General features: G+C 44.8%; 2 protein-coding genes across 5 annotated transcripts in view; one reads left to right on the plus strand and one right to left on the minus strand.

Moving 5' to 3' along the window:
- Positions 1-850: 850 nt before the first annotated feature.
- Positions 851-2,324, minus strand: TEX38 (testis expressed 38). Its single transcript, XM_027108674.1, has 2 exons — positions 2,224-2,324; positions 851-1,586 (listed from the first exon to the last, which is right to left on the minus strand). Exons 1-2 carry the CDS (start codon positions 2,258-2,260, stop codon positions 979-981), a joined length of 645 nt encoding a protein of 214 aa, XP_026964475.1. The 5' UTR covers positions 2,261-2,324; the 3' UTR covers positions 851-978.
- Positions 2,325-5,905: 3,581 nt separating this feature from the next.
- Positions 5,906-22,852, plus strand: part of ATPAF1 (ATP synthase mitochondrial F1 complex assembly factor 1) — a 36,582-nt gene continuing 19,635 nt past the window's right edge. Inside the window, exons 1-6 of one of the 4 annotated variants that reach the window (XM_027108660.1) lie at positions 5,906-6,355; positions 11,186-11,294; positions 14,375-14,425; positions 15,173-15,235; positions 18,183-18,233; positions 19,428-19,475. In XM_027108660.1, the coding sequence (XP_026964461.1) occupies positions 6,015-6,355; positions 11,186-11,294; positions 14,375-14,425; positions 15,173-15,235; positions 18,183-18,233; positions 19,428-19,475 (663 nt within the window). In that variant the 5' untranslated portion in view covers positions 5,906-6,014. The remainder of the gene's footprint in view (positions 6,356-11,185; positions 11,295-14,374; positions 14,426-15,172; positions 15,236-18,182; positions 18,234-19,427; positions 19,476-22,852) is intronic. The other 3 variants (XM_027108664.1, XM_027108662.1, XM_027108661.1) reach the window with 3 other exon arrangements.

Here is a 22,852-nt window from a genome sequence, read left to right on the forward strand (position 1 = left end):
CAATAAATCATTTTCCAAGTGGTTTCAAACAAGACTTCATTAGGGAATGGACACCGTGGTATATGGTGGGAAGATCAGGAAATTTGATGCTAGACAGACATAAATTTGAGACCTTGCTCTGTAACATAAAAATGATACTGCAGGGCTTCCCTGGTGGCGCAGTGGTTGAGAGTCCGCCTGCCGATGCAGGGGACACGGGTTTGTGGCCCGGTCCGGGAGGATCCCACATGCCGCAGAGCGGCTGGGCCCGTGAGCCATGGCCGCTGAGCCTGCGCGTCCAGAGCCTGTGCTCCGCAACAGGAGAGGCCACAACAGTGAGAGGCCCGCGTACCACAAAAAAAAAAAAAAAAAATGATACGGCAAATGCCCTTGGAAACTTCATCTGTAAGAAGAGGATTGTGATATCTGTTTGGCAGTGTTCTTGTATTAGAAATAACGTAGACAACCACACAAGAACGCAATACATCTTAGATGTTAACAAAGAATGCAATTCCAGCAGCAGTGCAGTGTGGCTCATGGGTTTCATACTGACTTGTTTTGGCGACTACCAATCACCATCGTTCATGCATCCTCAGTGGCTGCCACTCTTGTCGCAACTGTGCTTAATGTCCCACAGAATGTCATTCCCTTTGGGTACCTAGCCCAGGGTCTGACATATGGTTTTGTTCTTAAATACTGTCTAGAGGGATGTTGAGCCCATCACAACTACTGGTTCAGCGTGTCTCCCCGCAGCCAGCCCTCAGTTCCCATTGGTATTGGTGAGACTCTGACCTTCAGCTTGGTTTGTGAAGTGCCCCCCTCAGACATTTTCCCTCCTAACAGCAAATGAGACACAAGGGAGTCTTGGACTTTTTTAAATCTTTCATTATGTGACATCTAGATGGGCCCTGGCCTCTGTGTCAGTACCACCTCCCTGAGGTCAGCTCCATTTCCTGCACTGCCCCGATACCTCCAGCTCCCATCCTCAGTGAGAGGAGGCTACACTTCTGAAGCAGACAGCTTGGCATTTAAGCAGTGGTCCCCCTGGGCCAGTGTGGGGAGGGAATGGAAGTGGATGTTCCTTTCAGGACAGGTGGCCAAAGGGTAGGAGACTGAGTGGTTCAGCATCGGGGGTAGGTTACACAGCGAGAGGGCAAAGGGCACCTCCTGAAAAATGGGAATCGGGGGTCGGGAGCTGGCCTGGGGCCGCAGCACCGGGGAAGGTAGGGGCTGCTGTGGGATCAGCTGCACTGCAGGTTCCAGGGGGCTGGGGGCCTCCACCTTGGGGCTGCTGTCTTGAGTAGCATAGCTCCTGCTCTCGGGGATGTCCAACTCCCACGGGTGATCTGAATTCTGGGTGTCAGTCTCGGTCTTGGTGGCATCAGGGGGAGGGCCCATGTTGATGGCCGCGTTCATGCCATAGCGCCGTCGCTTGTTAATCCAGTACAACAGCGGGCTGTAGGTAAATGCGGCTGCTCGCATCACCTCCATCCACTCCCGGGCACGCCTTTCCCGCCGCAGGTTCTTCCTCCAGTGCAGAAAGAGAATGCAGCCGCCGGTTATCACAGAACACAGCCCCAGGAATCCAAAGTACAGTGGCACCCACACTAAGGAAGGCAATAAGAAAAAAAGCAAGCTGGCTGATAGCTGTAGCTTGGGGTCTCAGCTGTTTCTCATTCCTCTGCTTAGCCCTTTCACCAATCGTTCCCTCCACTTAACCACTCTCTCCATTCCTTCCTTTTCTCATTGACTGGCCTCATCATTCTTTTATTCAGTCAAAGCAGGATTTCCAGGGAGTTTAAGAGGCCACCTTTCGCTCTTCACAGATAAGAAAAGCTAGGTCTAGAGGGGCACGACCTGCCCAGGCTTACTCAAGCCTCTGGTTCCCAACCCTGGCCCCGTCTGATCCATCAGAATGAGAAGCCTCACTAAAGGCAAAGCCCATCAAGAAAGTAAAAGTTTACCAGTCGACGGGACACCAATATCCCATCCCATTCCACCATACCGCTAACCATTCAGCTGTGATGTCCTGGGGTATTTGTGGTACCCCCTCTGGGCTGTCAGAGAGACATGGTCTACGCCCTCAAGAAATCCATAGTTTTCTAGAGGAAACCCTGTCCTAACTCTTAGCATGCTTCCACACAGGCAGCCATCACCCCCATCCATGCAAAAGGTCTTCCCTGAGTGCCCCCAAACCTAGGGCATAAAGCAGGGGGCAGGGATTTGGGGAGGGAGCACATTTACCACCAGGGAGGCTGAGGTCCTCCCTTTGGGAATCCATAATGTCAAACCTTGGTACCTAGCTGGCCGACGGCTCTGGGGAGAGGGAGTTCACCTACCCATCTGTCTAGCCAATAGGAGTCCCCAGAATTCCCAGACCCCATTGTTCCCTAAAGGTGGTTCACAGAGTTCTGAACACTGAGCATCCAAGGGCGATGCTTGTGAAGTCTAATGGAAGGAACAGACTCCACCAGTGGTGTTTCCTAGGCCTAGTGCGTCTCTACTGCTTCTACCAGGGACTGACCCACCCTCTGAATTGTCGGCCCCCTACCTCTGACCTACAGAGCAGCCCCCAGGAAAGGGCCCTAGATTCCTCGGGGGCTTATTTTGTCCCTAGGCTTTAAGGAACAGTTGATGGATCCCTGGGCAGGGAGCACCCAGAGCAGTGGGCAGCCCTGCCGTCAAGTCTGCTATGACTGACTTGTCAGGAGACAACCCACTCAAGGGAGCTATGTGGTCAACACCTCCTTCCTTGGCTCTTACAATTTCTCTTTTGTTTCATTACCTTCCTTCAATGAGTATTGGCAAGTGCTTCCGGGGCATCAGGCCGAATGGGAGCTCCCCACCATCTGGCCCTACATCTCTTTTCAGCTTCACCTTCCTCCCCATCCTTCACACACCTTTCCCTTCTGACCAGACCCTGCTTAACAGACCCTGCTTATTCACATCTCTGGAGCATTGCTCACACTGCTCCTCCACCTAGGAGTGCCCCTCCCCACTCTCCCCACCACTGAACACCTGCTTATCCTTCAAGGCTCAGCTCAACACCCCCTACTCTGTGACAAAGTTCTTTCAGTTGGCTTCCCAGAATCACACCGTCTCCAGTTTGAAGGCACTTTGAGAGTTGTGTAGTCCAACTCCCAGCACATGATTGAGCCCTAGAGGCAGATCTCCCCTACCCAGCACTAATACGTGGGGAATTGCTTGGGTCAGGGACTTGCCCACACCTCCTGAAGCAGCTTCATCCATTTATGGGCAGCTCAGTTAGAAAGCCCTCCCCTAACTAAACCCACGTCAGCCTGCCTGAAGGTTGCACCACTAGGCCTAGCTCAGCTTCTGGGCACCATCTAAGTACTTCCCTCTTTAAGTCCCCAGCGTGGGACTTGGGACACTAATGAGCACAGATTTCTCTCCAGGTTCCACTTACTCTGGGCTCTACCTCACTGGCTTCTGCTTTTCAGTCTCCTTTGCTAGTTTCTCCTCTTTTCCCTGATCTCTAAATGTCAGGTGCCCGAGGGCTCAGTCCTCAGCCCTCTGTCCACATTCATTCCCTCAGTGATCTCACCCAGACTCATGGCTTTAAATAGCATATCTACCATATATACACTGTCAACTCTCAACGTTGTACCTCCAGCCCAGACCATTCCTCAGGACTTTAGACTCATACTCCCAAAAGCCTGGCTGACATCCCTCCTTGCCAGTCTGTTATCTCAAACTACCATGTCCAAAACCAAACTCCTGATGGTCCATCTCCAAAACCTGCTCCAGCCTCCTCCTCTCTGTAAGTGGCAACTCTCTCCCTCCAGTTGTTCAGGCCAAAAACCTGACAGTCACCCCTGACGCCCTTCATTCTTTCACACCCACGTTCACTCCAGTAGCAAAATCTTTAGGCTTTGCCTTCAAAACATACCCAGAATCTGACCATTTTTCTATCATCATCACTTTAATACAAGTACCACCCTCTCTCACCTGGTCTCCCTTTAGGGTGATCAACCATCCCTGTTTGCCTGGGACTGAGGCAGTTTCCAGGACATAGGACTTTTGATGCTAAAATCAGGAAAATCCCAGGTAAACTAGGACAAACTAATCACCCTTGGGAGAGCTTGCATCCTTGTCCCCCACGCCCTATATTCCACCAGCAGTCAGAATGAGCCTTTTTAATTTTTTTTATTATAAATTATTTTTATTTCTTTATTTATTTTTGGCTGTGTTGGGTCTTCGTTGCTATGTGCAGGCTTTCTCTAGTTGCTGCAAGTGGGGGCTACTCTTCGTTGCAGTGCGTGGGCTTCTCATTGAAGTGGCTTCTCTTGTTGCGGAGCACGGGCTTTAGGCGCGGTCTTCAGTAGCTGTGGCTCATGGGCTCTAGACACAGGCTCAGTAGTTGTGGCACACAGGCTTAGTCACTCCACGACATGTGGGATCTTCCCGGACCAGGGATCGAACCCGTGTCCCCTGCATTGGCAGGCAGATTCTTAACCACTGCACTACCAAGGAGGACCCTCACTCAGATTTAAAACCAAAGTCCTTAACCAAAGCCTACAAAGCCCTGAACGATCAAACTACCCCTCCCCATGCCTCCTTCGCACAATAACCTTCTTGCTGTTCCACAAGCAGGGCAAGCGTGCTCCTGCATCAAGGCCTTTGCACTTGCTATTCCATCTGGAAGGCTCTTCCCCCAGGTATCCACACAGACCATGCCTTCAGGTCTCTGCTCAGCTGGCCCCTTAGCTCTGTCTCTCCTAGCCTGCTTTGTTTCTTCATAACGTGTATTATCACCTAACATTATTTATGTACGTATGTAGGTATGTATACATATTGTGTCTCACCCCACTAGAATGTAAGCTCCATGAATTAATGTAAACAAGGAAATAAATACTTAAGAATTTCAGGTAGCCTTAACTGCTCTGAAGAAAATAAGGTAGTGGGATAAAGAATATAAAGTGATGGGGGTGCATCAAGAAAAGTCCCTTTGAGGTGCTGACTTGTGAACTGAGCCCTAGATGATGAGGAGATAGCCACGTGCAAAGGGAGCAGCCAGTGCAAGGATGCTAAGGCAGGTACAGGCTGGCGCACTTAAAGGACTTGCTAATCTCAGGGTTTACCACACTACTCCCAGCACAGGCCAGGGCCCAAGGCCCATCTCCGAAAGTGCAGGCTGGACTGAGCAGAGTTGAAGGCACTGTCCCTGACCCTAAGAGGTCCATCATTCAAGACGGGTTTTTATCAGGTAAGACCCGACAGGAGGACTTTCATGAGGGCAGACTGATCAATGCCATCACAGGGGGCCTGCTCCAGGACTGGCCCTGTGCTGGGCGCAGGTGAGACCAGGTGTTGATGTCACTGTTCTTGACCCCAGGAGTTCACTCACACCTGGTTCAGGGGGTGAAGAAGATGGTGGCATTGGGTGGAGAGACAGCATTCCAGGTATAAAGACTTGTCAAGGACAAATCCAGGTGTCTTTGGGGAGAAGCGTAGTTCAGTTTGGCTGGAGTTCAAGGTGGGTGTCAGGAAGCAGAGGAAGAAAAGGCTTCGGAGGCAGCTGGCATCTTTAAAAGAATTCAGCCCTTGGACAAGTCTTGGACAAGTCTCTTAATGATTCTCAGCTTCAGTTTCCTCGTCTATAAAATGGGGATAAAACCTGCCTCACACAGTATGAAGCAAATAGTGTCCTGCACATAGAAACGCTCAATAAAGAGAAGCTGCTACTGTGATTACAGCTGATGAAAGGGCCTTCGATGCTGAAGGATGACTACTCCAGTACGTGCCTAAAGAATTTAAAAGGGAGCAAGCTCGGTGAGGACCAGTAGGTCCGAGCAGCTTTCAAGAGGAGACTTAACCCGCAAGGGCTGCTGGTCGCAGGCTCGGCGAGAAGGCTGGGCGGGGGCGCTAAAGCTGCAGAGCACGCGGGGCGCGGGCGGGGCCCGGGGCAGGAGCGGCGAAGCCCCTGCCTCCCACCGCGCCCTTCACCGGCTCCCGGAACCTTGCGTGCGCGGAACCTCGCTGCTGGAGCGCGGGCGCGGCGGACCCGGAGGGCAATGGAGCGGGCGCGCGGGCCGCGGGCCGAGGCCGACGTGCCCGGGGAGGAGGAGGAGGAGGAGGAGGAGGAGGCGGGGGCAGCCATGGCTGCCGTGGTGGCGGCAGCGGGTGGCGCGGGCCCGGCCGTCCTGCAGGTGGCCGGCCTCTACCGCGGCCTGTGCGCGGTGCGCAGCCGCGCCCTGGGCCTGGGGCTCGTGTCACCCGCGCAGCTGCGCGTGTTCCCGGTGCGCCGCGGCTCGGGCCGGCCCGCGGGGGGCGTCGAAAGCAGCGGGGTCGGGAAAGAGATCGAGGCTAACCCCTTCTACGACCGCTACCGCGACAAGATCCAGCAGCTGCGCAGGTGCGGGCCCGGCCGGCGGCGGGCGGCGGGCAGGGAGGAGGGGCGGCGCTCGGCCCGCGCTCCTGGTGTATCTGTATCTGGCGCTCTCAGCCCTTCCAGCAGCCCTGCTAGAGGATCACTGGCACTGCCCCCACTCTACAGATGATTATCTAGGCTCAGAGAGGCTTGGTCACTTGCCTAAGATCACACAGCTAGTGTGAGAGCCGGGAGTCTCTGCGAAGCCCCAGTTGTCTTTCTGTCTGCTTTAGTTCTCAAAACGCTGAGGTCGACTCTTACGACAGCCCTTAAGAGGCAGGCAACTCCGAGAGACCTGTACTCATTATCGAAATGGGAAAAATGGAGCCTTCCAGAGAAGGGACTTGACTTGCTCAAGGTCACCTATTGAGGCAGCTGAGCCTTGTCCTAGGACTCGGGTTCCCAGGCTTCTAGCTGAGGACCCTGACTGTAAGGAAAGGAGATTGGGTGGGGGCAGGGCATCAAAGATTAATAGTGTTACAGTTGGCTCTCAGTTGAACTCTCTCATTAAGATGAGAAAACTGAGGATCAGAGAGAGTTAAGAGGCCTGCCAAAGGTCACACAGCTGGTTGGGATTTCTCTGACTTGGAATCCGGGGTTCCTAACACTACCCTTCACCTTCCAGAGAGAAGGACCTGGAGATTAGAGGAGGTTGAGGTGGGTATAAGGGGGCCTTGGAGGGTCCAAAGAGTTGAACTGGGAAGAGCTGAAAGAGATCAAAAGTGAAAATCGAAGGGACTTGGGAGAGAATCTGGCAGGGTGGGCACAGTTGTCTTAGGAAAGGAAACCTAAGACTGATGCTGTAACTTCTTTGAGTTCTAGCTCATCTCTACTTCCACAGCCTTAATTTACTCTATCATCTTCACCCAGAATATTGCAGTCATCCTCTAACTCAGCGGTCCCCAACCATTTTGGCACCAGGGGCCGGTTTTGTGGAAGACAATTTTTCCACAGACTGCCGTGGTGGGGGGCGGGTTACGGTTTCGGGATGGTTCAAGTACATTACATTTTATGTGCACTTTATTTCTGTTATTGTTACATTGTAATATATAGTGAAATAATTATACAACTCACCATAATGCAGAACCGGTGGGAGCCCTGAGCTTGTTTTCACTTGCCACTCACTGATAGGGTTTTTTTGTTTCGTTTTGTTTTGGTTTGGTTTATTTTGCAATACGCGGGCCTCTCACTGTTGTGGCCTCTCCCGTTGCGGAGCACAGGCTCCGGACGCGCAGGCTCAGCGGCCATGGCTCACGGGCCCAGCCGCTCCGCGGCATGTGGGATCTTCCCAGACCGGGGCACGAACCCGTGTCCCCTGCATCGGCAGGCGGACTCTCAACCACTGCGCCACCAGGGAAGCCCCAAGACATTTATTTATTTATTTATTTGGTCACACTGTGCAGCATGTGGGACCTTAGTTCCCCAACCAGGGATTGAACCTGTGCCCCCTGCATTGGGAGCGTGGAGTCTTAGCCACTGGACCGCCAGGGAAGTCCCTACTGATAGGGTTTTGACAGGAGTCTGCAAGCAATTGATTTATTATGGTCTCTGTGCAGTCAAACCTCTCTGCTAATGATACAGAGAGGTTTGTATTTGCAGCCACTGTATTTGTCTGTATTTGCAGTCTGTATTTGCAGCCACTCCCCAGCGCTAGCATCAGCGCCTCACCTCCACCTCAGATTATCAGGCATTAGATACTCATAAGGAACGCACAACCTAGATCCCTCACGTGCGCAGTTCACAGTAGGGTTTGCGCTCCTATGAGACTGATGCTGCCGCTGATCTGACAGGAGGCGGAGCTCAGGCAGTAATGCGAGGGATGGAGAGTGGCTGTAAATACAGAATGAAACTTCGCTCGCTTGCCCGCTGCTTGCCTCCTGCTGTGTGGCCCAGTTCCTAACAGGCCACGGAATGGTACCGGTCCGTGGCCCGGGGCTTGGGGACCCCTGCTCTAACTAGTCTTCCTCACTTCTGGTCTTAGACCCATCTACCCCCAGTCCATGTCACTGCTACTATAATGATCTTTCTTTGAAAGAATGACAGAATAAATGAATGAGGATTTTTGCTCTCCTTCAACAGCATTCAGATATACTCAAGTATTTGTCATCTTAAAAACCTTTTCTTGACCTACATTCCCCTTCAGCCTTTCCTCACTGATCCCTTTCACAGACAGGCATCTCAGAAGAGTGGTCTACTAATATTCTGAATACTTCACAGCTCCTGTTCATTCCTATTCATGAACAAATGAATGACTGGTTTTACTTTCCTTCCCCACTAGATCATTCCTGTGTCAGTGTTTACACATACTACTGCTGTCTCCTAAAGAGTGGCTTTCCAAGGCCACTCCATATCCTTAGTGTTCCATGCAAGGCCCTTGTGCTCTAGTACCTGCCAGTCTCCCTAGCTTTATCTAATACCAAAACTTCCTTTTAGCTCTATGGCCCAGCGCAAAGGAATAAAGGACTGACGTTGGGGGCAGGTGTTCCAGGTATGGGGAGCAACAGAGCCTGAAACGACCTTAGCCATTTGGGAATATCTGAGCAAATTTTCATCTTAATACCTGTAGCACTCTCATGTACTTATTTACATGTCCTTCTGTCCTACTAGATAGTAAGCTCCTTGAGGTAGGGACTCTTTCTTATTTATTTCTGTATCTCTGAAGCCCAGCAAGTCAACCAACAGGCGAGAGACAACAAGTCAAGTTTGTTGAATGAGTGAAAGGGAGAGAGGAAGGAATAAGTTCTAGAAGAAGTTGAGTGAGATGGGAGGGAAAACTGCGGCTACAAAAGGGAAAAGAACACAAGGTAGAGGAAAAGGGAGGTATGCAGTGAAAGCAGGGCCAAGACAGGATCAGTAGAACCTGGGCCAAGTCATCGAGGAAAGAGGCAAGACAGAGCTTCACCGTGAGGCCCAAGACCAACAGGTGGGCTATCGTGAGATATTTTAAAAGGAATTATAGTCCTGATTGGTTAGTGCTGCAGCATACTCACTAAAACCTGGGCTCTTGGAGCACTTATAACCCCAGTTCAGTGTGAGCCAACAGCAAGACAAGGCTGTGTGCCCTGCTGACCCCACTCCAGGCCAGTACCTGGGTTTCTGCGTCACACTCTACACTGGTGAGAGCTTTAGGTCCACTGTATCTAGAGTGTGCATAAACGAACATGCCCAGAGAGAAGGTCCACAGTAAGGAATGATTTACAAATCATGTATATGAAGAGAGGCTGAAAAAACTGAAGAAATTCAACCTAGAGAAACTTAGGAGGTGACATAAGAGCAATTTTCAGGTACTCATAAAAAGAACTAGACATTTTCTCTTGTTCCTGGGGGAGTGAAAGATACAGAGAGGTAGACTTAGACTCAAAATGTTTTAGTAATGAAAGATGTCCAGGGTGAGAGTACACAGGGCTCCACTGCCTGGGCCACCCCTCACCATCTCCATCTGCTCACTGGCAACACTAACCTAGTCCCTGGTACTTGCAGCCCTGGCCAGGCAGGTGCCACACCCTACCAGGTGAGGCCCTTGGTGCAGCTCTTCATCGAGGAGGAGCTGGCCTTCTCCGGAAGGAAGGACGATCTATCCAAGTACATGGCAGTGAAGGGAGTGGTGTTCGACATCACCTCCAGAAAGAGTTACATGGAGGACGAGCGCCCTCCATTGCCTTGACCAAGAAGGACCAGAGGGGTAACCAGGATGCCCTTGGAGCCTGCAGACGTCACCCATGACACGACAGGTCTCATGGCCTGGGAGCTGGAGCCCCTGGATGACATCTTCACCAAAGTGTACACAGCCAGATATTGTCAGCTACACAGCCTGAAGCATTCTTAACAGAGGGCAGCCCCAACCCGGACTTGACGCCTGAAGACCAGCCCCATTGTGACATAAGGACAAATTCTGATGATCCATCAACTGGAGCAGGTTCTTTGGAGAGAGGGTCAGGGAGAACTCAGGTGCTAAATCTGCAAAATAGGCTGCCTGAAGCCTCTGAGTTGCTGGGATCTGAATAAATAGAGATTTGCCCTAGTCGGGGAGGGAAGGGACATGTCTGAGAATTAGAGGCGTTCCAGTAAGCGCTGGACACCTGGGATTCCTGCCTGAGGATTCTTGCATCTAACCCAGCAAGATGACCACAAAGTACCTTTCCTATCTTAAGGATTTAAATTCCAAATACCCAGAGTGTAAGTACCTGAGGGAGCAAGCCCTGTGTCACCCTAGGGAATATCCTGCAGGAGAAAAATGTTACACAGGCCCCTTGAGGAGTAATAACAGTTGAATAAGTGGATTTCTCTTTCCGCTTTCTTGATTTGTAGGCCTGTGCTCAGGCCTAACTAAATTAAGACAAATCCTTCGGCCTCTGACTGTGTCCTCTCTCTGTGAAAGTGGAACATGGTGCTTTGTTATTTCAAAATCCAGAAAGGCGGGCTTCCCTGGTGGCGCAGTGGTTAAGAATCCGTCTGCCAGTGCAGGGGACACGGGTTCAAGCCCTGGTCCAGGAAGATCCCACATGCTGCAAAGCAGCTAAGCCCGTGCGCCACAACTACTGAGCCTGCACTCTAGAGCCCATGAGCCGCAACTACTGAGCCTGCATGCCAAAACTACTGAAGCCCGCGCACCTAGAGCCCGTGCTCTGCACAAGAGAAGCCACTGCAATGAGAAGCCCGCGCACCACAACGAAGAGTAGCCCCTGCTCTCCACAACTAGAGACAAACCCGTGTGCAGCAACGAAGACCCAACGCAGCCAAAAATAAATTAAATAAATAAATTTATTTAAGAAAGAAAGGCCCAGGTTGTTTATCCTTTGGTTTACCTTTGATCAGGTCTGACCCAACTGCTTTTGAGTCCCGACTGGAGAAGTGCAGTGAGTTTCGGAAGCAGCCAGTGGGGCACTCCAAGCAAGGTGACTTTATCAAATGTGTGGAACAGAAGGTAAGACCTACCCCTTTGGGTGTTGTTGGCTCACCAGTGCTCTACATCCCCACCCCTGACCCTTATCCTGGGAGTGGGCTCATTGAGGGGATCAGCTCCATCCATAAATGGTATACTGCTCCTTCTGGCAAGGTACTGTAGTCATGGTGGAGATATAAGGGGATGAAAAGGGTAATCTCTGCTCCCAGGGGGTATAGTCGAGTGGTCAAGGCACACATGTAGGGATCAGGGAGGGAAAAAGTGCTTAATACATGTTAGCTCTTATTACCCTTAAACAAGAATCAGAGCTGGGGAAAAGCATGCTGAAAGCTGTGTATAGTCAGCCCTCCCTATCTGCAGGTTCTGCATCCACAGATTTTGCATCTGTGGATCCAGCCAACAGCTGATAGAAAGTATTCAGGGGAAAAAAAAAACTGTAGAAAGTTCCAAAAAGCAACACTTGAGTTTACCACTTACAGGTAGCTATTTACATAGCATTTATTGTATTTACAACTATTTACATAGAATTTACATTGTATTAGGTATTATAAGTATGATGATTTAAAGTGTATGGGAAGATGTGCGTAGGTTATATGCAAATACTACACCATTTTATATAAGAGACTTGAGCACCTACAGATTCTGGTGTCTTCAGGTGTCCTGGAACCAATCCCTGACTGATACCAGGGGACAATTGTATAGGAAGATTAATGCAGTGCTTCTCAAACTTTTTGACCATAACCCACGGTAAGAAATATATTTTACATTGCAATTCATTACACATATATGTATATAATTATAACTGAAACAAATGCTTACTTTTACTATTGATACATGCAATGCACTCTTATTATTATTTTCATCTTTTAAAAAACTTTGGCCACAGTCCACTAAATTGATTTCACAACCTATGATTTGAAAAATACTAATCTAAGGTGGTGTACAGAACAAATTGGAGGGGGGAGAGGCAAAACCAGGGAGAATATATCCAGGTGTGGGCTGCAGGGGCCTGAAATAAGGTAGTTACAGTGGAAAATTGGGGTTCTACATTGTAAAAGGAGAGATGTTTATTTCACTTGGAAAATAACTTTTTTTGCCTTGGGTATCCTAAATTTTAAGAGAATCCACTCAGTCTTTTAATAACTGGTTGAGTTAATTAGAATAAGAATAGTTAATGGGTTAATCATTACAAGGTTGGGGAGAAATTCAACCTGTGATAAACGTAGTTTACAATTTTATATGAACAAATAACTTTCTACTACAAATATTTTATCAAATGTAATTTCCTTTAGCAAACATAGTGTCAAGATTACAAATAAATAGCTATGGGAAATATTACTGTATTATAAACTTTCAATATTATCTGGGAAGGCTTTTTGAAACAAGACTTAGAAATTCAGCTTTACGATGACAAGAGCAGAATAAGTAAAGATTTAATTTAAATTATGGCAACTCTTAGGTAAATATTCACTTACTGTCTTTCTTACCTAGCTAGAGGAAGGCTAATAGCTAATGGCTACATTTCTAAAGCCTTTTCTTTACTTTGAGTCATTGGTTCCCTACCACGTGATACCCAACATCCCCTTTTTATAATAAATTGTATTTAATTCCCTCTAATTCTACCCTGAAATGAAATGTAGACAATATAACCCACCTACACACATAATTTCAGGGGGAAAAATAAATATAATGCCTTAACTGTAATAAAGGGAAGTATTTTTTAAATAAAATACAGATTTCAGCATGTAAGTTCTTGGGCACAACTATGCTGTGAGACCTAGTACAGTCATCAGGTTCTTTCACCTCTGTATGGAATCACCATGAATACGTAAGCAACAAATGCAAACTGGTACGGGATGTTGGTAATTATAAAAACTCCCAAACCATAAGCAGTGTTGTTATCAGTGACCCTCATGAGATTCCACAATGTACAGTCTTCTCTTAAGTTACATAGTAGTTGCATTTCTGAAAAATTCAGTATTGAATAAAACTGTTTAAAAAAAGAGAAAGAAAGAGAAAGGAAAGGAAGGAGGGAGGGAGGAAGGAGGGAGGGAGGAAGGAGGGAAGGTCTGGCTAGCATTGGAAAGTTGTGTGGGATGAGAGAAAATTCATTATGTAGAACTCATCTGCAAAATTGCAGCTCATTTAGCACCACTGCCTCTCCCATAAATGCAGGTGAAACCATCCAGTCAATTATTGTGATAACAAAAAAACAGGTCCCCATAGGTTTCCAAAGCATCTGTAGTAGACATGCTTTAAATGTTTCATTAATTGCTCTTGAGACTTTGGGCACATAGGGTGTATCCAGTAGGTTTTTCTACAGCACGCTTTTGTCTAGTTTGTGGGTACTGGTTCTACCGACATCATTTATGAAAGGTTTGGATTCATTAAAGCACAGAGTAATGAAAAACAGGGTTTAATGCAGAAAGTATGTTTCAGCTTCAGAATCCCAGGTGTGGATTGCACTCCTCTCTGAAAGGCACAGAAATTGAATGGAAAACTCAGAACAACACATCCCTACTGTCAGAAACAACTCAAAATTGTATTTCCTGGCCGTGACCTTTATCTGAGAGTGGGCTAGGAGAGAAAATAATCACTTTCAGTTGTTCCTAGCCTTTTTTGAGGGGGAGTCTAATTTGAGGGAGGGAATACTAAGATGGAGTACTAGAAAAGACTCAATAGTCTGCTGAGGTTGCCTGACTTCAGAAATGCTGTCACAGATAAGAAGCAGCTTGGAAAATACATCATTCCATTCTTACCTCCTCTGTGGCTCACTGGGAAAGAGAGCACAGGAAACCCGAGTAGGCTTGTTCTGGGAAGGATTCCCTCATCCATGGTGGCAGGGATATAATGGACTCTCAGTACCAGTAGATGGTGTTTACTAACAAAGAACTCCTTTCTCATCTCTCTATCTCAGAATCAGTCAAAGAAAAGTTGTCTCACAAACAGTAACTCTTAGTATGTACAGTTACTGTATAGGGTGGAGAGAAGTGAGTTCTGAGGTGCAACATTACTAAATGAGTTACTGGGCACCTCACCTAGGGAGGGTGGTCTTCTTCTTAAGAGTATAGATTAATATCCTGTCCCACTGTATATTTCAGACAGACACATTGGGGAAACAGCGTATGAGCAGAGGATTCACCAAGGACAAGGTAGGTTTTTAATTAAATATCCAAGCGTAAATTCATATGGAACATCTATAACAAGAGGCTGCAAGTTTGAACATATTTACTGTGGTTCAGTGATTTTGTGATTTTCTAACTGTGGAGATGAGAGCTATTTCTACGAATTTTTGTTATGACCTTGATATGACTCCTAGTATAGTGTGGGTCCTGGGGGTGCTAGAGGAAATGTGAAGGAAATGTAGTGTACTACTTACTACTTTCTATAGGAAGTAGATTTTATTTTTTTGGCCACGCTGCGCAGCATGCGGGATCTTAGTTCTCCAACCAGGGATTGAACCTGTGCCCCCTGCGGTGGAAATGTGGAGTCATAACTACTGGACTGCCAGGGAAGTCCCAGGAAGTAGTTTTAAAAAATCAAATAAAAACATGTTTACTCTGTCATTTAACTTGCAAATAAGGAGGCACTTCTGGCAGAATAGCAGTTAAAGGTAACAACCGAACTTTCTCCTCTTAGGAGCTGCAAAGTGCTGCAACACTTTAGTGAGCGTGAAACATTTGCGAAGTACCAGTAGATATCCCCTGAAAATAGAACTGTGAAACCTGCCCTGGGGGCTCCCTTTTCTGAGCATGTGGGTTTTCTTATACTCATTCTCCACTTATTGAAGATCTGCTTTACTGTCCTCCCATGTTGCTTCCCACAAGGCTTACAGATAGAGTTAAACTGTTTTATTTTTTTAATTGTGGGTGTTAATTGCCTTTTATTTTCTCTTTCAGACCCTCAGTTCAATCTTTAACATTGAGATGGTGAAAGACAAAACTGCAGAAGAAATAAAACAGGTAATGAATGAAAATGAATTGTCATACTTTATGAAAATGTGTGCTCTGTGAACCAAATCTGAAAGTAGAAAGGAGCATACATTTCCTGACACCTCTTTCTAGCCAAAATGAAAGGCAATCATTGAAAACAAAAGTGATGAATTACATGAAAAATAGTGCATACAAAAACTTGGTCTCACTCCTATATATCTAATCAACTGACATTTCCCCTTTCTTTTTCATTCCTGTTGTCCACATCTTATTTAAAATCATCACTACTCTATGCCTGGATGACTACCTTTCTAAATAGGTTTCCCTGCTCTTATTTCTCCCACCCCCTCTCCCCCTATCATATCCTCACCAGTTCAATCCTCCTAAAGTTCTACTTCGCATAGTGTATTGGTTAAAACACAGACTCTAGGACCAAGCTGCCAGTTTTAAGTCCTAGCTCTGCCACTTACTAGCGGAATGACTTTGATAAGTTAGTTAACTTTTGGGGGCCTCAGATTCCCTATCTGTAAAGTGGACATAATAATAGTACTTACCTCATGGAGTTATTTGGGGAATTAAATGAGTTAATATTTATAAAGTACTTGGAACAGTGCCTGGCACAGAATAAGTGCTATATTTGTGTTTTTAAATAAATAAATAAAAATAAATATTATGTTAGTAACCTGCTCTCAAATATTCAGTGACTTCCCATATTCCTTTGCTTGACATTCAGAGTCCTCCATTATTTTAGGAACTTCTGCAGGAAGCTTCCTGGACACCTTCAAACCACGTGTGATCTATTCCGCTTGTTTGGTCATTCCATATACTAGGCATTCCATATTACTTGAATTAGCATTTGTAAATGCTATTTACATTTTCACATCTGATTCTTTAATTAGAATATAATAAGCTATTTATTGGCATTCCTTATAGTTCCATGAATTATATTTTAGGTATATTGAGAGAATCAAAATAATAATAAAAGCAGTGTACTACGTGTCAGGTACTGTACTTAGTGCTTTATATACACTATTTCATTGTATTGTCATAACCCCCTTATAAAGTAGGTGCTATTATTCCCAATTTACAGCTGAGGAAACTGTAACTTAAAGACATGAAGCAACTTAGTGGCAGAGCTAGGACTCAAACCCTTGTCTGTTTGACTCTACATCATATTCCCTTACGGGAACCTGTGCCAATTGCTGTGGGTGTCCTTGAACGCTGTGTCATTGATTTCAGCAGACAGTTATTAAATGTCAGCCTCTGTGCCAGGCATAGAAATAAATGAGAGAATCCCCAGCTCTCAAGGGGTTTCAGCCTAGTGGAAAGACAGAAAAACAAAAAGAAAACAGAGCAGAGTTCTAACTTCTGTTAATAGAGGCTTAATGCAAAGTCTCCAGGAGACCTCAAACTGCCTTTGGGAAGAAGTGCCAATAGAAAGTGGACACCAGGCATGTCCTTTAGGGGGGAGAGAAGCCAGGCCCAGGAGGCCTGATAATCATATGACAAATATCACTTAGACCTATATTTTTAGATACGAATTTGTGTTCATTAATATAATTTTGAGTAACCAAGGTCAACTATGTTAGGGAACGTCTGTCAGTCTCATAAACTCAGTGTGGATTCATAAAATATCTTCTAATACAAATTAAATAAAAATAAGCTGGATATGCTGTCCTTAAAATGAGGAGAGAGGGCTTCCCTGGTGGCGCAGTGGTTGAGAGTCCGCCTGCCGATGCAGCGGACACGGGTTTGTGCCCCGGTCCAGGAAGATCCCACATGCCGCAGAGCGGCTGGGCCCGTGAGCCATGGCCGCTGAGCCTGCGCGTCTGGAGTCTGTGCTCCACAATGGGAGAGGCCACAACAGTGAGAGGCCCGTGTACCGCAAAAAAAAAAAAAAAAAAAAAAAAAAAAAAAAAGGTTTTTTAAAAAAAAAAAAAAAAAAAAAAAAGGAAAAAAAGAAAAGCAACCTTACTGCATTGATAGAGTAAGGTCCTAGGAGGTAATAGTCCTTCTGTGCTTTGTGTTGGTGAGATCACACTTTGATTAGTATCTTTAGTTGCCCCCCTCCCCCCCCCATTTTCATGGGAATGTTGACAAAGCAGAGCAGCTCTAAAGGAAGGTGACCCAGTCTTCAACACCAGCTCCCTCAGGTGTCACCTTAGCTATGATGCCTTCCCCAACCTCTATGCCTTTGCTACTGCTTGTCATTCTCTGCTTAGAATGTGTCTCTTATCTTCTCTCCTACCTGTTTTTCTTCCCAGACTCCCTGTTCACCTGGCTAACTCCTGATCATTCTTCAGGATACAGCTCAAGTGTCCCTTCCTCTGCCACTTGTTCCCTAACTTGGATTAAGTGCCTCTTTTTTGCCCTCGGAGCACCTTGGCTTTGGTTTGCATTGTAATTCTGTTGTGCTAAGCACAAACATTATTTCAGTAGTCTTCACAGTAATCCTCTAAGGTTAATATTACTATTTTATTGATGAGTATATTGATAGAATTTAGTGATTTCCAGTAGTTTTCCCAAAGTAGCAAAGCCAGCAAATGATAAGAGCTGGGATTTGCGTCCAGATCTGCCTGACTTCAGACCCTGGGTTCCGAATGACTGATCCTGGCTCTCTGAGAGGGCCCACAGTTGGCCGGACAGTGCGGGTTTGGGGAGAGAAGAGAGAACATATGATAAAAAAAAAGCTTGTCTGTTACACACAAGGCACACCCTGGGAGAAGTGATTAACAAGGTCTCAGAATCCGTTTCTCTGATAGGAATTTGTTATTAAGAGTTACACTTTAATCATCTGGAAGAGTAGGTTGTATTAAATCTTTTTTGTAATCATGTACTAGTAATAAAAGTATTACGTTGGGTTTTCCTCCCTGTTATCAAATAGCATATTACTCTGAGCAATGAAAGCTGTCACCACTTCTTGGTACAGGTTGAAAAGGTTACTGATGGTCACAGACACTCTCTCTTTTTTGTACAGATTTGGCAGCAGTATTTTGCAGCAAAAGATACAGTCTACGCAGTTATTCCTGTAAGTAGTTTGGAGGGGAAAATGAGAGTGTTATAACATGAAGGTCAGGGCTCTAACCTTAGCAGGCCAGTTGCTTTTACTTTTCCTATGTTTATTGCCTCTTGAGAACTTACATTTATAGCTCTGAGGGTTTTTATTATACCCTGAGCACCAAAGATTGGGAGCTCCATATGGTATATTTATGGCTTTTGTTTTTCATCTTTCTGGTTTAGAAATGTCTCTTTGAGTCAAGTCTCTGACAAGGGAGCATGGTGTAAGTTTATGTTGCTGAGCAATTTCCAAGTGTCTTTTATTTCTTTTTGGTGTTTTCCAGCCAAGCTGTTGGAATTTAGGACAAGGCCTCTGGCCTAGCTTTCTTCCCTTCCTGTCTGTGAGTGAGCTGTACCTGAGCTGACTTGGAGCTTCCTCCTAGTCTTTTTCTGGCATTTCCCCTTAGCAAGTGGCTTTTTTCTTTTTCCTTTCTCAAAATTGCTTTCTTGGAGATAGTAACGGGCTACTGCTTGACCATTAAGATCTGTGACTGGGAAGGAAGGCTGCCGACTTCTTCTGGTTTATGTCCTGCTGCCTTCTACCAGAAGAAAGCATTTAATGTACTGGGTTATCAGCTAGTTCTTTAATTGTTCTTCTCTGAAGAGGAAGTAGCTTTAGGTTAAGTTTATATCAAGCACCCAAATATATACTGAGCTTACACGTGTACGTTTAAGGAGGAAAACTTACAGATGGAAAAATAAAGCCAGGCCTTTTGGTTGTTGTGAGAGTATTGCTATCTTTTATTTTCTTTTAAGAAAATAAAAAGATCTTTTACATATATACCCTTTCCTTTCATGAGTGCAACATTCAGAAGGCTTGGCACTTTTCGTGATATTTTAGGTCTCCAATGCTGACTCATTGTTTGAACAGGCCTTCTTAGCTCTCCCTGGACAGACTCAGTGACCTGTTGTCTCTGACACTGGGCAGAGTCCCCTAAAGAGTTAGAGCATTTGCAGTATCCACTCTTCACACAGAATTCCGATATTGAACAGGAAAGCGTACCTCTACTTTTTCCTCTTTGTTGTAAGAGGGATTTGTAGATAATGGAACTTGGGGTTGTTTTAGTTGTATTTTAGTTCTAGAGTTCAGTCTTGGTGAATTTAAATGTGATTGTGGCCTTTTATGTTTTCTTGTTTTTGAATTTTATTCTTTTCTAACCTACAGAAAGAGAAGTTTGATTTGATCTGGAACCGAGCTCAGTCCTGTCCAACAGTAAGTGTCCAGTGACCATATGAGGATTGCTTATCAGTGCTGCCAGACAAGGATGTTTCCTAACCAATCTCTTCATGCTCCATACCATCTCACATGTTATAGTTATTTAACAAAGATGCTCACATATTGATTGTACTGATAAGTAAGATTTTTAGCCTTATGAAATCATGTGGATTTGGCCCAATGAGCCTGTGGCTGTTTAGCTCTCTGAAACGTCTCAGCCCTTTCTGATGTGGATCTTTATATTAATAGAAGTGAATGTTGGAAGCAATACCTGAGACCTTAATCTTTTCAGCCTCCTTTAAGTTTCTCTTTTATTGGCAGTTTCTTTTCAGCTTTGGCCATGCTATTTTGATTATATATACCTAAAAGGAATTATGAAATTGTTGCTGGGGTATTGAGCTGCCAGAAGACCTAAGAGAAAGGGAATAGGTGAGATGGATCAGCTGACTTGGTGTCTATACTAATTTCTAAGATTCTCAAAAAATGCTTCTAAACATTGCTGAGAGAAAATAAAAAACATCTAAGTAAATGGAGAGATATACTGTGTTGGATGACTCAATATTGTTGTCATTTCTCTCCAAAGTGATCTCTAGATAAAATATAATACCAATCAAAATCCTAATAGGCCTTTTTTTTCTTTTTTTTTAATTGACAAGCCAATTTTAAAAACTTATTTGGATATCCAAAGGACCTAGAATAACAAAACAATTTTGAAAAAGAAGAACAAATTTAGAGAACTTACATTACCTGATTTCAAGACTATGTTTTCATAAAGCTACAGTAGTGAAGACAGTGTGGTACCAGCATAAAGACAGACAAATAGATCAATGGAACAAAATAGAGAATTCAGAAGTAAACCAGCGTATGCATGGTCAGTTGTTTTTCAGCAAAGGTGCCAAGGTAATTAAATAGAGAAAGGATAATCTTTTCAATACATGTCCAACAAATTGTGCAAAACAATTTGAGTATCCATATGCAAAAAAATGAACCTCTACTCTTACCTCACACAGTATCCAAAAATTAACTCAAGATCTAGAAAAAGGGCTTCCCTTGTGGCACAGTGGTTGAGAGTCCGCCTGCCGATGTAGGGGACACGGGTTCATGCCCCGGTCTGGGAAGATCTCACATGCCGCAGAGATGCTGGGCCCGTGAGCCATGGCCGCTGAGCCTGCGCGTCCGGAGCCTGTGCTCCGCAACGGGAGAGGCCACAACAGTGAGAGGCCCACGTACCGCCAAAAAAAAAAAATGATCTAGAAAAAAAAATCTTAGATTGAATCTTAGTGACCTGGGCTTGGCAGAGATTTAAGTATCGATACCTCACAAAAAGCACAAAACCATAAAAGAAAAAATCAATAAATGAGATTTCATCAAAATTAAAATTTTCTCTTTGTATACCCATGTTCATAACAGCATTAGTCACAGTAGCCAAAGGGTAGAAGCAACACAAGTGTCCACTGATAGATGAATGGTTAAATAAAATGTGATACATACATGCAGTAGAACATTATTCAGCCTTATAAAGGAAGGAAATTCTGACACATGCTGCAACATTCATGAACCTTAAAGACATTACGCTAAGTGAAATAAGCCAGTCACAAAAGGACAAATACTGTATGATTCCACTTATATGAGGTACCTAGAATAGATTCATATACAGAAAGAAGGACAGTGGTTGGCAGGGGATGAGCGGAAAGCAGGGTGGGGAGTTACTGTTTAACGGGTATGGAGTTTCAGTTTGGGAAGATGAAAAAAGTTCTGGAGATGGATGGTGGTGAAGGTTTCACAGCATTGTGAATGGACTTAATGCCACTGAATGGTGCACTTTAAATGGTTAAAATGGTAACTGTTATGTCTATTTTACCACAATAAAAAAAATTAAAAATTTCTACTTTTCAAAAGACATTGTTGTGAAAATGAAAAGGTAAGCCACGGACTGGGAGAAAATAGTTGCAAACATATATTGACAAGTGACTTGTATATAGAATATACTAAAAACTCTTACAACTTTATAAGAGGACAAGCAACCCAATTTAAAAATGAGCAAAAGAGTCAGACAATTCACCAATGAAGTGCAATGAAAGTTATAAGATGTTCAACATCATTTGTCATAATGGGAATGCAAATTAAAACCACAGTGAGATACCACTAAGATGACTAAAATTAAAAAGATTGACCATCCCAAATGTTGGTGAGGATATGGGGCAGCTGGAACTCTAATATATTGCTGGTAATAATGTAAAATGGTACAACCACTTTAGAAAAGAGTCTGGCAGTTTCTTTAAAAGTTAAGCATATACCTGCCATAAGACCCAGCCATTCTACTCCTAGATATTTTCCCAAGGGAACTGAAAGCATATGTCCGTTCAATGACGTGTATACAAGTGTTCATAGCAACTTTATTTGTAATAACCAAATACTGAAGATACCCAACTCTATCACAGGTGAAAGAATAAAGAAACTGTGTGTGTGTGTACATATACATCATATACAATACATATATAATGGAGTAAGATTCAGCAATAAGAAGGAATGAACTATTGATATATGCACCAACATGGATAGATCACAGAACAATTGTGCTGAGTGAAAGAAGCCAGACCAAAAAGAAGTATAGATTCTGTGGTTTCATTTATATGAAATTCTAGAAAATGAAGACTGACCAGTAGTGACAGAAACCAAGTCAGTAGCTGCTTAAGAGCAGTGGGAGAGAGGGAGATATGAATTACAAAGGAATTTTTAGAGATGATAGATATGTTCATTGCTTTGGTTGTGGTAATGGTTTCACTGTATACATATGTCACAACGATTCTAATTGTACGCTTTAAATATATGCAACTTATAGTTCAAGTATACCTTAATAAAGCTTTAAAAAAAATGTTTACCCATTAGGCACTGAGGTTATCTCATGTAATAATAATAAAACAGAGCCTTGGTGGTTAGCAGTAAGGAGACAATTCCATGACTAATGCATATTGGACTGATTATACTTTGTTTTGTTCTGGCACCATTCTCTTCACCACTCCTCCCCAATTCATCTTGAGCATAAAACTAATTATTTCTTGGTGTTTAGAGACATACTTCAGTATCAGCCTCAGATAGTAGAATATGAAGTGATTACAATAATTGTGACAAAAATTAATGCAGCAGCATTAGAAAGTTTAGAAATTGGAAAAGACCCAAAAGTTCATCAAAAGAAGGGTAGATAAAATTGTGGTAAATTTCTGTAGTCAAATTCCATATAACAGTGAAAATAATGAATTAGAAGTTATACTTATCAACATGAGTAAATCTCAGAAGTATGATGTGAAGTAAAAAAAAGCGAGTTGCAAAAGTATACATATAACCATTGTAAAGCAATTATGCTCCAGTAAAGA

Source organism: Aethalodelphis obliquidens, unplaced genomic scaffold (genome assembly GCF_003676395.1).
Source record: "Aethalodelphis obliquidens isolate GAN/ISIS:26980383/991018 unplaced genomic scaffold, ASM367639v1 scaffold9, whole genome shotgun sequence".
Lineage (NCBI taxonomy): Eukaryota > Metazoa > Chordata > Mammalia > Artiodactyla > Delphinidae > Aethalodelphis > Aethalodelphis obliquidens.